The sequence below is a fragment of the Ursus maritimus genome, unplaced genomic scaffold (assembly GCF_017311325.1).
Source record: "Ursus maritimus isolate PB19 unplaced genomic scaffold, ASM1731132v1 scaffold_32, whole genome shotgun sequence".
Taxonomy (NCBI): Eukaryota; Metazoa; Chordata; class Mammalia; order Carnivora; family Ursidae; genus Ursus; species Ursus maritimus.
In genome coordinates, this window is record NW_024425786.1 from 5441319 (window position 1) to 5457208 (window position 15890).

At 41.9% G+C, this 15890-nt stretch overlaps 1 protein-coding gene across 2 annotated transcripts in view; it reads left to right on the forward strand.

The window, feature by feature from the left end:
* The window catches only part of CAMTA1 (calmodulin binding transcription activator 1), an 837244-nt gene extending 821716 nt beyond the window's left edge, over positions 1-15528 (forward strand). For both annotated transcript variants that reach the window (XM_040645728.1, XM_040645729.1), the window contains 2 exons: positions 550-624; positions 12240-15528. In XM_040645728.1, the coding sequence (XP_040501662.1) occupies positions 550-624; positions 12240-12303 (139 nt within the window). In that variant the 3' untranslated portion in view covers positions 12304-15528. The remainder of the gene's footprint in view (positions 1-549; positions 625-12239) is intronic.
* The last annotated feature ends 362 nt before the right edge of the window (positions 15529-15890 follow it).

A 15890-nucleotide genomic window follows, 5' to 3' on the forward strand; every position in this document is an offset into this window, starting at 1 on the left:
CCTGCCCCCCTGCCCCCGTTCAGTTATTTTGGTGGCCCCACCTGACTTCAGCTGGGGTGGGAAGCTGGCAGGACCCAAGTTCCTGTTCAGAGAGGGCACCCCGTTGGGCAGTCTGAATTGTAGTGTCCCTGCATGTGAGACCTCAAAGGCCAGCTAGTTCATCTTTGAGAGTGCGATGGGGACTCTGAACGCAGTAAGATATGCCAACAGAAGTAGTTCAGTAGAGAATCAGACTCGGGTGAATTAGCTTTGACCCTGAGAAAGCCTGTCTAAGGCCGGAATGCCTTCTTCCACAAAACGAGCTCATGAAGGGTTGTGAAAGGACAGCTGAGTGTCACCGTATGTTGGACCTGGGCCCTGTGTCCCTCATGGCCAGGGGAAGGGGTCCCCTCCTTCCATCTCTGTCACGGCCCGGGCCTGCCCATGCTGTTGGGTTTGCTATGTGAACTGTTTAATTAAAAGCCCTCTGTCACTGCTCACCTGTTTTCAGCATGCGCACATCAAGCGTCACAGGACCGTCTTGTGACATTGCTATTCCGGCTTTTTCAGGAGCAGTTTGCTAACCAAAAAGCAGGACCAAGCTGCTCGAAAAATAATGAGGTTCCTCCGCCGCTGCCGCCACAGGTAACCCTACCCCTCATGTAGACAGTGTGCTCGTCGAGAGCAGTAGAACAGCCCTGACCCTCCTAACCACGCATGCCCGCCTCTGCAGAGCGAGTCCCCGACACTCATCAGAGTAAGCGTCCCGAATCGCGTAGGAGAGCAGAACTCTAACTAGGCACTGAGTTGCTGCTTCCGGAACCCAGGTACCTGTCTCAGACTACATGGGAAATAGCAAGCCGTGGGGACTCACGCCAGCGACTTTCCGTCTTAATTTGGGTGTGAGGACAGCGTAGTGGGACTAGCTTTTAATTCCCGTTTCTCTTTCACCTCTTACTTCCACGCGACACTGCAGCACACTCTTCGCTCCGAGCCCTCCCTGTGCCCGTGTGCGTCCACACAGAGAATAAACAGAGTTCCTGTTCTCAGGGAACGGATGGAAAACCACCGACTCCATCCAGGTTTTCCGACTTAGGATTTCTGCTGAATAGCGGGTGCCCTCTGCTGGAGATGTGCAGGAAGGGGAACCCGTCTGAGTTGAGAGGTGCATTTTCAATGAGGAGAAAACAGGCTCCTGTGATGGGGGCCTTCCCTGGAGACAGGACAGCTTCCCACAAGGCCAGCTCAAGGGGTTTCTCTTTGTTTCCTCAAATTGGAGCTTCCTTTGTGAATGCTAGGCTCTTCTCTTAGATCTGGGGGGAGCTGGTGAGATCGTTTGGTTTTCTTGATTAGGTGAGCACTCTGGTCTGACATCTGTCCCAGTGGCCTTCTGAGCTGTGTTTCGATGACCCTGTGTGGTGTCGCTGCTTCCCTGCACATCGGGAGCTGTGCGGTTTGCAGACCCAAACTCGGAAGCAAGCTCTTTGACGTCTCGTTTCCTCTTCCTGTTTCGTTGTACCTAAAGCCTGAGTGTCCGGGTTCAACTCGATCCCACAGAGGCTCCCTTTTACTTCAGTTTTTCTGGCTCCTAACCTGTCTGCTTGCTAACTTGGAAACTTTTGACTTGGAGACTTAATAGGGGTTAACTGGCCATTTGTACTTTTCCTTCTGTCTGCAAAAGAATTCTTTTCTGTGATGTTAAAAGGAAATGTGCACAGAGCCACACGTTAACAATAATAAAAACTTGCAAAAGAATACTCTTTAGGATGTATTTGCAATTCTCTGACTAGAACGCTACTTGAAAGCGGCTAACATACACCAGCTAGGCCTCAGCAGCGCATTTGCTCTCCCACGCAGTGAGTGGGGTCTTTTCCCCCGTAATTAGCTAGCCGATGAGATTTCAATGTCGACACTCAACTAGGAAGTCTTGTTAGGAAACGCAGATGACAACGTGAGCACCTGTACATAATCACATTAGTCCTACAAGCCTTCCCGAGGGCCGGCTCTTCTCGCCCGCTCAGTCCTGCCTTTGCCAGCATGACCGTACTTGCAGCCAAATAGGGTAGTTGATTTTCTCCGTTCAGTGAGACCTCTGGGCCTTCCCTAGGCCCTTTTCCAGAGGTTCTCACATGTGCTCACACTCCCTCCTTCCTTTTCCTCTCTGACCTGCAAAATGAAAAACACAGGAAGATTCTATCCAGTCCTGCCGAGACTGCGGTTAGTGCCTTCCTGGAAGATTTTATTTTTAAGAAAATTAGCTTTACATTGCTCTTTCTTAGACCACTTCGAACAAACCTGAACGTTCACAAGTCGCACTCTCCTTGTTTCTCCTAGTCTTCTCCTCAAGCTCTGAAAACACCTGTAGGTAGTGCGACCTTGGTTGTTAGGAGAAAACCGATACAAAGTCCCACTCCTTTTCTCTTCTTTCTTGTCCGAAGCCGTGCGCTGTGTTTACACTGGGCGAGTTGAGAGGGTAAGCTATTTAAACAAAACATACGTGCATCAAAGGCTGCCCCCTCCCCAAGAGTAAACCGGGCAAAGGAATCCTTTCGCTCTTGTTTTCAGAGCTCTCTTTTTGTAAACCAATAGGGAAGAAGCTCATGATTACCTTTCTCTGCTTCATATTTTAGCTAGTAGTAAACTCTTGAGGGTGCCAAGAAGGTTTGTTATGAAGAGAACATCAGATTCTGGACTCAGAATTCCTATTCATTGTTTGGGATGAAATAAAGGCCCCTGGACTGGCTCTCTTCCTTACTTGCCCTGGAATAGTTCAGAGGTTAGGAGAAATGTGCAGGCAAATTTTAATGACCTTTGTATGCCCCCTGTGTCAGATCCATAGTCTCTTCCCACCCTTGTGTCCTGAAGATCTGTTGAACCGAAAGTCTGAGCTCCTCTTTTCCCCAGGATGAACATAGCCCTGTTTCCATTTTGGGGTACTGAATATTATTTTAAGAGAAACTGTCATGTGACCTGTCCCTGAGAAGCATTAAAATAGAAACCTCATATGACACCCTCTCAGAAGAGGTAGGTAGGTAATGGCTTCAGGAATCAATAAGAAGTGTCCCATTTCTTAAGGATTTTGCTAAGTCATACGACCCCCACATTTTTAGACTTCACGATAAATTGGTGAATTTCCTACCTGCCCATTTCACATACCCCATCACCCCCTCCTTTTCTTTCTTTCCAAAAAAGGAAACACTTTATACTCTTTGTTGTTGTTGTTGAAATAAAGCTATGTATAAGGTTTCTGTTGTGACCCTCACATGCTAATAGCTCTTTGGTGTTGTTTTACTGTCTAAAGCCCCCTGGTGGACCATAGGCTGTACAAAAGGGTGAGTTTAGCTGCCTGCTAGCCAGTGTTTACCTTTACCTTCCATTTTCAATATTTTGCTTTTTGCTTGCTTGCATGGGGCTGCAGCCTAGGTATGCCAGTAAGTTCCACATCCATTTTGAATGAAATACGATAAAATGAAAACTAACCCTAATTACTAACACTGCTACGTTATACGACATGCAAACAGTCACATACAGCAGACGGACAAATGCATGAGTGAGAGAAAGGGAGGCCCTTCTGACCCGGCCGCAGGGCATGCGTAGACGTCGGTGGGGTTGAGACAAGGCTGCACCATAAGAAAACATCCAGCAGGTGGTTCTCTGTGATTCAGATAATTGGCCACCATGAAATTCTCTCCACTACTGCCTGTGTCCAAAATTTCTAGAGCAAGAAAGCTCACCAGGTGATACTGGCTTTTTTTTTCCTTTTTTATTTTATTTTTTTTAATAAATCGATTTCTTATTTAGAGTTACTATTTCCCCGTTCCCCTGTTCCTCTAGTTTCATTTTCTAAATCTCCCTTTCCCTGGTGCCATGAGGTAAGTCAGCCCACGAAGCTGCCCTTTCAGAAACACTGCAGGACATTCATTATAACGCAGCGAGCAAACCTGACTTCCAGAGTTTAACAGCAATGCTGAATAAAGACAACGTGGCGTCAAGTGTCTTAAATCTGTATACTGTATGTTGCAGTGAAGATTGGGTGTTCCAGTAGAATTCGTATTTTAAAGAAATGGTAACGGAGCGGTATCCAGTAGACACCATTGGTGTCGTTGAGATTTTAGAATATGACGCGGATTTGTAGGTATACCGAAGGGGCAGAAATCTTTGTCAGATGGGACTGTCACATGCCTGAAGTTACAGTAAAGGATTGAATGTCAGGAAATTGATTTAAAAGCCAGGAATATCATTCAGCAAAATCAGATTTGAATGTAGATTGATTGGACAACTTTTGTCTGATAGACTTAAGAGAAAATGCACTTAAAAAATTAGCACGGAAGTTACCTCTGCCAGCTCAGGCGCGCTCAGCGCCCTCCCTTCTGACCCTATGGCGATACTTGAGTCATGCGTAGGATTTCCGAGAAGAGATGATAATTCAAAAAATCGAAAACTTCTAATGTTTCTGGAGCTAATATTTTTCATCCAAGTACATTTATGTGGATGCTGGTATTTTACTCATTATATTTCAAGTCAAAGGCCAGCTAACTTTGCTTTAGAGGCTTTAGTAAGATAGTACATGTCTTAGGCTTTGTGGGCCACACGGTCGCTGTCACAGCTGTTCAGCTCTGCCATCAGAGCATGAGAGCACCCATAGATGACACGTACATAAATGGTTATGGCTACCATGCCAATAAAACTTTATTTACACAGATATTCATTGGGCTGGATTTGGCCCATGGGCTGTAGTTTGCTGACTGATGATGACGACGATGATGATGATGATAGGAGAATTGAGTTTTTATAAGTTCTTCCTAAAACAAGACTCTATCCCTATAAAAGATTCAGAGTCTCACCTGGTTAGAACCATGGATAGTCACTGAAAGAAAATGTATTTAAAAAAATAATAAAGCAGCTACACTGGTCTGTAAATTTAACTAGTTAGTCCTCTTGAGGAGTGGGCAGTTGTTCACAGCTGTCCCATGTAGCAGAGCTGGCTCAGAGACATCTGTTTAAAACGTAAGAGAAAAAAGGGCACCCAAATCTCCATCTCTTTCTCTTTCTGTTCCCTCTCACTCTCTGCATACATAGATAATATTTCTTTCTACTTCAAACAAACAAACAAACAAAAACCTCCCAAAGAGCAGATGCATGCCCTAGGATTCCGTTTAACTAAAAGCTGTAGTATCTGGCATGTGCAGTTCATACAGTCGCTGCAAGGAGACGGCGTTTAGTAAAAATGGTTGCTTATACACTTCTGAAACTTGTTATCCTCTGGTATGTCAGCGATCATTTTTAAGAGTCCGTCTTGCAAAGGTGCTCTTCAACACCAGAGTCCCTACCGTAGCTTCTTTAGTGCCTGCTGCGTTCCGTCCCAGCCTCCCGAGCTCCTCCCCAGGCAGGGAAAGTTGGAATGCCCTGACACCCCGTACCTGCAGTCTCCAGGGAGTTTGTGAGATAGGAGCTGAGAAGCTCAGTTTCGTTCTAGACTGGTCCTGTTTCTCTCCCTGTGGCTCTAATTACCAGTAAGGTCTCGCTCCCTCTCTGTCCCATCAGAGAAGTCACAGTGGCCCTTCCTCCAAAGGTCCCCAAGTTGAAATGACTCTTGGGAGGCAGAGCATTCTCCGAGGAGAGTTCTTATTCCTGGAATTTATATCAAAGAAGTTAAAATACATATTTTGTAAATGTTTGAAGTGTCCCATACTTAAGACGTTTAAGGTTGGTACATCAAAAGATAATAGTTGAAGACTGAAGGAATTAAATTTTGCAGGCAGAGCTTGTCAAACGTGATTGAACCCTGCCATCTAGACGGATGAACAGTAGGCTCTCTAGAAAGGCAGGTGATGTCGGTCATCAGAATTAAGGCACAATAGGCTAATTCCAGGCACATAAGAACCAGAAAATACCGTTGTGTCTTCCAGCTTTTAGTCTTCACTTGGGGAAGGCTAAGAAAAAGCCCCAAATACCCTTCACCGTATCAGCTTATTTTCACACAGCCTTTCATCCAGACTGAGCCCCTAGTTTACCCACTTAAAATAGTTTCCAAATTCTTGATAACTCTCGTAGGGATTTGTTTTGTCTTGGACACAATAACTGTCCATTTAAGAGAAAACTTTTGTTATGCACAGAGAGATCTTTAAATCAACAGTCTTCATTATTAATTCAGTTAATGTAGGTGTTCTGCTTTCAAAAAACTGACTGGAGGATTTCTGAGATTGAAGAAGTCTTTGAGGTGCACATTGCTGAAAACACTACTTCCCAGCCGGGTTTTGAGTACACTGGACAGGGCGATATTTAGTGCCGTAGCAGAAAACCAAGATACCGCATATGTCAAGAAACAACAAATACCCGAATTACCTGACATCCTCCAGGTACTGAGACTAGACAGGGCAATCCCTCTTTTCCTAGCTAGAAAATGGCTTTCCACTTCTCTAAGATATTTGGTTTTTGTGGGTATTGGGAAGTGTTCTCACAGATCAGAGAGACTACTCTCTGAAAAGCAATTCCTAGACAAATTCCTTTTTTCCCCTGGGATAATACTTCTGTGAGAGGGCCGTACACCTGGAGCGGTCACTGCAGACACTCTCGTAAACAGTGGGCAATCTGGTTTTCCAATAACCTGCTTTTGTAAGTGGCTGGCCTAGTATGTGCGCTCAGTAAAGGTGGGCAAAGCTATGCTCCTGGCATAAAAGAACCCTAATCGGAGGACGAAGAGGTAACACTTTCTGGTCACAAATTTTTAAGCAACAGATTTTCTCTGTATTTGACAACTGGGTTTCTAAACACTTAACTTTGCCAGATGGTGCCAGTTATCTGGGTAAGTAGTGATTTCAGTGCTGACTCTTGAGAGCAGTCCGGTGAAATCTCTTCAGTTCTGCAGGTTACCCTTATACTTTTGGCTTTGTTGTATGTGCTTTAACCCAAGGGACAATTGGCTAACGATGCCTGAAAGTCTGCTGCTTGACAGAGGGAAGCAGACCCCGCTCTAGGTCAAACACAGTGACATCACATTTCCTTAGTTAAAGTCGACAGGAGGCGTAGTTCCCAAGTGGCCCGATATATTTGGTGAGGAATAGGAAACGAATGTGTGGGATGTGTCATTGTGGATGTAATTCAGATACCCAAAGTAATTTTGTCTTACTTGCCTCTTTTAGGAAATGAATATTTTTGGAACACAGTGGTGTGTGTTAAATTGCAGACGACATGCTCTGTGTCATTCTTACTGGGCCTCTCTGTCTTTTTTGTTTTGCAATCCAAATGAGATTTCTGGAAAATGGCAAGATCTCTCTTTTCCTAAATTCCCCACGAGCTATTGCAGCTCTCAGAGCAACAGGTAACTAATCAGAAAGCCGCATCTGGCTGCCCTGTATATTTTTGACGTCCAGCATTGCAAGAATATACCTGCTGAAATCCACTGACTCATGAAACATTTCTCTGGCTGAGCGTTCCCGAGTAGATGTAATGAAGCAGCTTTGCCTTATGCTTTACCCATGGAGCCATCGTTTGCTACAAGTTTCGGAAGCAGGCCTACTTCATTTATTCATGAATTATCATTGGACGTCTGACGGAAATAAACCCTGTGGGCTTTTGCTGGCTTTCAGTGCTGTTGCTGCCTACCTCACTTCAGTACATTAGAATGCAACATTCGTTTTGTTGTTTTTTCTTTGGTTTTGTTTTTTGTTTTGGGGGTCGGTTGGTTTTTGGGGGGGGCTGTTTTGGTTTTTGGTTTTGCTTTGTTGTTGTTGTGGAGACTGCAGCAGTATCCCAGAGTGGCGATTATGTTCAGCCTAGAGTGCTTGGGCAGATCCCGAGGTCGTCTCCAATTTTAATAGTGGCATGGTCACGGGTCAAAGTCTTGCTGCCCTAATTACCTCAACTCCAAGCCAGTCCTAGGAGTACCGTTTTTCCAAGGTACTGACGGGACGCTGAGGAATGTGCTCCTTGCAGCTCTCCGTACAGTAGTGAGAGCCTTGAACTACGGAAGCTGTAGTCTCTGTCCCACATGACTTGTCTGTCCAGTCCCACGGAAGGCTGCTTGGCCTGTCTTCTGCATGGGGAAATTCAGAAGCAAGCGTAATTGTAATGGGGTTTCTTTTTAGATGACCAGGACATTGCTAGGGTAGGTTTTTTACTGGCCCTGAATGAATCTCGCAGGTGTAATTCCTTTAGAGAAGCGGACCTCAGTAACCATTAGCTGCACGTAGTTAGCGTAGACCACGCACCAGGAGTTCGCTGAACATCTGTGTTCTGAGTCCTATAAATACGGTGACTGGATCTTCAAGCGTAATTCCAACTTCAAGAATTCTGATCTCTATTTACCAAGCTGTGTACTGAAAAAACTAGGCTTATAATGCAGGAAGTTATCGATGACAGCGGTTCCGTCCGTCGACATTGGTTTTGGATTATAAAATCGAATTTTTTTTCTCCACTGAATTTTTCAGTTGGGTGTGTTTTGTGTCATGTGAATCCAACATTTGTGAGACGTCGTAGTAGTAACAGAGGGATAGAAAAACGTCTTATAAACTTTTTTTTTTTTTCCGGAGAATGATAAGCAGGAATAATGATTACAAAAGAAGTATACTCCTTGTAGCACATTTTGGAAATATAAGTAAGCAAGGAGAAAAACTGAGAGTTGATAACAGCTAAACTTTTATGACGCTTCTCGTGGTAGATGCATGTTTAGTTAACACATGCCTTTTAGTGGTTATTCATGTCCTGATGGAGACAAGGCAACAACAAATTTCTGTAACTATTTGAAACATCTGTTTTAAGATTTGCTGACAAAAATTCTAGTATCACATGTTCTAAATTACTTCGGTGATATAGTTAATTGTTTTGTGTTTCTTTATAGGCAATATACCATTCAAACATTACTTTTTGTCCAATTGACATTTGACTTAAAATAAAACAAAATTAAATTAAAGTTAGGTGCCTCCAGTCTACCCTAATAATCTGCCCTCTAGTGACTTAGAGCTCCATTTATGACTTCAGTAGGGCGAGTTGTAAAAGTCTCTCAATTTCATCTAAACGTTGAGAGGTAAATTGACATTCACACAGTCTGCCAATTGGAAATCGGAGGAGGATAAAAATCTTCCCTTTCCTTGGTTCTTATTCCCGCTATTTTCAGATCTCAGATCCATTTTATAAAATTGGTAAGTGCATTTTATGTGGAGGAATTTTTGTCCTCCCAAACACCGTAGTAAAATTAACATAGGTCTCATAAGGGACAGCATCTCCGAGTTGAGGAAATGCAGTTGTTAGGAATATAGTTATGAATTGTTATCTGTTTCAACGATGTTCTCCTCTCATGCCACAGAGATTTTCTAAGTACCTTTGGAGAAACCAGTACAGTAACTGGTTTTTTTTTCCATTGTTTTATTCTCCTGAGGTATATTGGAGGCAGCGGGTGGAGAGGTGAAGTCAGACAGCCCTGGGCTTGAAGCCCCACTCTGCCACTTGTTAACTGTATTATTTGGGGCATGTTGCTTCATTGCTATAAATCTCAGGTTCTGCATTTACAAATTGGAGACAATGGGGAATGTGTCGGGAGGACTAAACTAGGTAACGAATGCTAAGCCTTTGTACAGCCGTTGGAGCAGAAGCCTTCCCCACCTCTTCCCTAATTCCTCCTTCAACATCTTTCTCTTAAAAAAAAAAAAAAAAAAAAAGCCTATGCCACTGAAGCCATTCGGGGATCATTTGTCATGCTAACGTACTGTAAAAACTTCATCATGAAACTGAGAACTAAGTTCCCCGCCATAGCTCAGGAGTGAGGAAAGCCTAGAAAACATATCTGAGATCAGGGCATCTCCTTTTCCCAGTGTAGACGATCATAGTCATTTCTGTATGTGGACATGCATCTCTCCTTAACCTAGAGCCATGTGAGGCCATCACTAGTTCATAGCAGAGTATTTACATGGTGACTTTGAAACCTTATGAAAACTTAGTTGACTTTTTAATTAGTTTCAAAAGAAATCGCAAAAAAAAAAAAAAAAACCTGCAAAAACAAATGTGACCATTTTAACTAAAAAACTTTTAAGGTTTACCCACTATGACCAGCTGATGACAGCTTCTTCGGTATGAGACTGTATAAAACATTCCTGGTTTATAATTCGCTCTCTTTTTTCTTTCATCTCAATGATGAACTTAATCTTTTTAAAGCATTCCTCTTCACTCTAGAAAAACTGTGGATGGATATCTGTGTTTATGCTGTCAGATTTTGAGTTCAGAATTCTTCAGATTCTAGAAATCTCCTCAGTGATGGAGTCACTGTTGCATATTTGTGAATGAGTTCTGTACTAGTGCAGAAATCAGATGTCGTATTTGAACTAGCATGCACATTTGGCGGCGATTCAGCAAGTAGGTCTGCACAAGTACAGACACTTTGCATGCCCGGAAGTAAAGGGGGCATCAGTGCATGCCTTGCATTTTCCCAGCCACAGGGCTGTTAGTATAGATACTGCATGTTTAAAAATTGAACACACGATATAGCATGTTTCAATTTTTAAAAAGCCATTTATTTATCAAGTATGCATGTCCAAAATTAGGGACCTATAATGATGCACAATTCTGTACTGTAATATCCAAATTACCCTCAAGCTTAATAATCCATGCTATACTTAATTACAAAATTTAAAACTCAATAAATACCTGGATCCAGTTATGAACAGAGCGATGTGTTCTCAATGTACCTGTTAAGAAAGAAGGATTTAACAGTTTTGAAGATACACCGTTGATCAAGCTGGAGCTGGTGTATTTAGTAAATAAATCAGGCAAATAAGAAAGTTTTCGAACGTGATAATTCTTTTCAGTATTAATGATGATAAAATAATAAAGCTTTTTTTCTGAAAGAGAGCAACTTCTCTTTGAAGAGATTGTATCAACTTTGCAGAATACTCAGAAATGATTCTGCTTGGAGGTGGTAAATATATTGTTTTCTTAAATTGCTATAATAGCGTATGTGCCAGGCCACAGAATCCCAGCCTGTGTAATGTTAACGATAACTTCCTACTGCTTTTCAAAATGTTTTCTTGAGTGCTAACGAGAATCTATTTAGAAAGTAAACTGGCTTTTGTTTTAAAGTAGAATTTAAATTGACCGGTATCACTTAAGATAACAGCAGAAACCTTACCCTTAGAGAATCAGAAAACTGTGTTTGGGAATGACTGACCTCTGTACGAGCCCACGAGAGAAAGAGATGAGACTTCTTGCGCTGTTGAGGTTACAGGGTATCCATGTCCTGAGAAACTGCCGCTTCTATTTGCCTAAACCCATTCTCCCACACCCATTTTGGGAAACAAATGTTATTATATGGCGTGCAGAGCTACACCGTCAGTCGTGTACCGCGCATGCTGTGTTCAGGACTTAGACCCAGAAGTCACACCTGTATTTGATCATTTTGCTATTAAGGCAAGATCTGAATTATTTGTCACTGAAAGGAAATAATCTAGCTTGCAACCCCTTCCATGGCACCCCATCTACGTCAGGTGGCCATACTCGAAACCCCAGACCAAGTTTTATATTGAGAACTATAGACTGGAGGGGATAATTAACATGTAATTTGCTGATGTGGACTTTCCACGACTCTGTTGATACCAATGTCATTTAAATTTGTTTACTGCAACTGTTTGATAAATAGAACACAGTGTACCTTATTGGTACGCACCCTGTTGCTATCCATCTGGGAGCACTGGGGAAGTGACCTGAACATCTTGTAAAGTTACAAGGTGGATGGGAGGAAGGTAAGGAATAACAAAAATGGGAAAGACTCCACAATATGCGAGCGCAGGAGTAGAGCCGTGCAGGTGTCCGCTCGGCTGCAAGATACCTACGGTCTTGAGTCTGTGAGCAAAGCAGTTCAGTCCCTGGGTGTGTCAGAAGCGAAGTAAGTGTGTGTGCAGTTTCCCTGACTCGCCTCCTGTGGGACTGCCGGGCATTAATGGTGGTCCCAACAGGCTAACAGGAAAGCTAGGTGACCAGTTAACTCTTCCTAAGATGAGCACGTTACTCTCACACGTGACTTGACGCAGTAGACTTCGGTTTTGCTTTGTGTTTAGAGCCCTCGACGCAGAGCAGAGTTTCAGGAAGGGTCATGTCTTCCTCTTGGAATATTTCCCCCAGGGATTTAGCAGGAGTTTCTTTTGCCGTCAGTCTTCCAAAGGGTTTTTGTCTTGGTTTTTCACTTCAGAGGGTATGGTAATGCCCTTCCCCTCGTCTGGCCACGGTTTCGCTGTATAGCTATCACCTGGTGTTCTGTTCTGTTTCTCTTCCAGAGTGAAAGAGTTGAGAAAGGCCAAGGAACTTGAAGACATACAGCAGCATCCCTTAGCAATGTGACATTGCTTTTCAGACTGTTTTCATTTCTGTTTTTAGCAGAGACATGCAACGACACACACACGCACGCACACACACGCACACACACGCACACACACAATCCCTCTGCAGTTTTGGGGAGATCAGCTGCAGGATTTTAACAGGAATGTGTTGGTCATTGCATTTGCACTTTCATGGACAACTTTTAATTTGATCAGCAAGACATCTTGGAACTCAATCTTCTGTTGGATCATGGGAAAACAAGACACCACGAGGAACTGAAAGAGGCTTCCTCTTCTTAGGAAGAAGCCGGTTTCCTTCTCATATAGGGCTGTATTCAAACATCGTGTGGAACTGTACAAATATTTATACCAAAAATATAGACAAGCAAAGGTGGGGACGCACTAGCAACAAGAGAGAGCGCTGCTCCTGCACCTGTCAGTCACTTCCAAGAAGCTGAATCTTTGGGATTGGTTCTCAGTGGAGGGCTTAGATCGTACAAATCTGTAACGGTCCGCGTGCTCTCATTTCCGTCACCGATCTTTTTTTATTTTCACCTGTGTTTATTTTCATCTCTACAGCACACTTAATGCAACTTTTAAAATCTGCAGGTTTTTAATGTCTTGTGGAAATTTGCAGAGGGGCGGGTGTGTGGTCAACGGGTAATGCATGGGAACTAATGAGAAACAGCTTACAGAGTTTAAATTTATTTTCTTGTCCCCACCACCTCCCAAGAACCTGCGAGGATAGTGATCATCTTGTCCCTTTTGTCATGCTCAGCACTTTAATTTTTGGGCCTTACTTTCATGTGCAATGAGATTTACTTAGAGAATTGGTACAGCATGGAGCTTTTTTTAGTAACCTTGGAAACTGTAGTCATTCTAAGGAATCATAAACCTTGCCTGGACATTTGCCACCTAAAAGATCAGTGTGGTGCTGCGTTCTGGCCAGTAAATTCCATATTTTTGGCTATAATCTCATCCAAACTGAGCAGTTTCTGTGTATATAGAGAAGGAGAAACGGAAAGTGAGAAAATATTTGAAAGGGATTATATTAATTGCTAAATATTTTATTCACAAAGGTCAATAACATGGCAAGATAAAATTATTTGTATAGTTTTGTCTGAACGAGCGAGAAAAAATGTGGATGTATTGTTTGTATATATTGTATATATTAAAACAAAGAGATATGTGCATGAACTCAAGAAAAAAGAAATGAACAAAAGCAAAGCATTAGTGGCTATGGTCTGTAAAATGAAACAAAAAAAAACTTTATTTCACTATAAGAGTACTTTATTTTAAATGTTCTTTAGAAGAACATTTTGCTAAAGCATGACTAAACTGCAAAAAACAAAAAACAAAAAAAGAGCTACTGTATTTAGACTTAGGATAAAAGGCAGAGTAACATTACTTAAAAAAAAAAAAGGATATGTTTACATTTAATTTTGGCTATCAGGAGTTTATTTAATTTAAAATTTTTTTGCCAACGGTGCCAAGTAATGTGAATGCTAATATTGCTTACGAAAATTAAGTTACTTTTGCTAAACAGATAATCGTAAGATGAATCCGTATGTGCTTCACGCCATCCAGTCACTCCAAAAAGAACACTTAGAACGATCAAAACCTGACAAAAGAATTAGTATGGAAAGTAGGAAAACGTCTCATGTTTTTCCTATCTCCTGCTGGAAATCAGAAAATGTTAACAAAAATTGCACAAAAAATAACTAAAAATTTAAAAGATGCAAACTGGTCTCGTAGGGTTGTCATGGTCTATTACTCTTTCCATATAATGAGGAGCCAAAGAACTCTGATGCTTTTAAAAACTAAACTACTAACGTTAAATTGAGAGAATAAAGTTCGCATTTGATGATGCCAGTTTAAAATTCCCAGGTTTCAGGACCAGTTGGTGTAAAGCTGAGATAATAGTTTTTTGGGTTTTTTTTTTTTCTTGGTTCTGGCTGCCAACTGTAAGTTAAAACTCAAGGCTTGTTGTGAAGCCTAAAAATATTCACAAATAAGCTTTTAAACTGGTGTCTTTAGAAGGAAGGTAGATACAAAAAGATTGTGGTAAAAACTGGGGTCAGTGCTCTTGGTGCCTTTTCTATAATTGTACTTGTTTTTTAATTACTTCCTTTCACTGCCAACCTCGGATTACTGTACAGTATATGTCTTACCACTTGTGATCAGCTTAGACAACAGTGACAGCCCCACAACCAGTAGCCACATGTACATTTGTAAACTGACCTGGCTCGATTTTGTTTTTAAATGTGTGAGTTATGTTGCAGCTGTTGCACTCCCCTTCCCCAATACCTATTATTTTACACAATTTGACTTGTAGGAGGACACTGAGTAATTACAAACACACAATTGTATTCGAAAATGGGAATAGGAAGGTGAAAGCCAGCTCTTTCAGAATATCCCATATTAGTACTGAATTTAGATACGTTTATTCCATTTCTTATGGTACAAATAACTGATCTTTTGACAAGAGTAATGACCTCAGTGGATTTGCTTTAACCCCTCACATTTATTTATTCATTTGTTGTTTTTTTTTTTAATGTCTCCCATGCTACATTTTAGCCGAGTAAGTTAGAAACTTCTGGAAGATAAAGACTACATAGAATTAGGAGCGTTCTTATGGAGGGGATCGGAAGTAGGTTCAAAACCTATCGGTGTAGCCTACCAGTACAACTGTGAATCCTAGGTGAGGTACAAATGCACTTCCACTGAAACGAAGCATTTCTGACCGCTTTTTCTTGGTTGTGAATCTTAATTTTGAATATAAGATGATAGGTAAGCGCAGCTTTCTTGGATAATCTGAATTCCCAAGTGCCAGGAGTAGGATTTCATTATAAAATTAATAGCTAATCTTATTCTGTCTCCTGAAGATTTAATTGCTATTCTTGTTACCCATTTGAAATCAGCTGTACTGTGTGAACGAAATAAAGACAATAACTCGAACCCCTCTCTGGCTGCACGGTCGCTTATGGCAGTTCCACACAGTAGTTGGCGCCCAATGGGGGGTCCCTGAGACTTGCATGTAAAACTAGTCTAGATGTCTTCTTTTTTGTAAGTTTTATTTTTGTAATTGTGCATGTGAAGCATCATTGAATCAATGGATCTGTTGAAGAACTCAGCTGCTGGAAACCATGCAAAATGTTTTGAATTGCCCTTAAAATATGGAAAATGTTTTCTGAATGCTTTATATTCTTTCTGCTGTAAATTAAAAATGAAGAAAATTTCCCCATACTATGTGTGTGCTTTGCTTTAACTTTACCTAGTACTGAAATCCAGGGTGACCAGGCTGTTTCAAACCCAGATGAGATCATTGCATGAATTTCCTTAGATCTAGAGACAATGTTTTGGCATCGACTATTACAGAGTTTCAGACATGCCCATAAAATAAAAATGTCTTAGTAATTACTGCCACTGCCCCTAGAACACTTGCTTCTCAACGGTCTTCTCAGGCACCTCTCAACATACCAGTTACTTGAAACATACAGACACCAATCTAAATTCACCGCTGCCGCTAAAATCCTCTGCTGTTTTTGAAAAGGCATTTTCCAACTGACTGCTAATATCCATCTTCTTTTCTGAGAATTCCGTCATCAT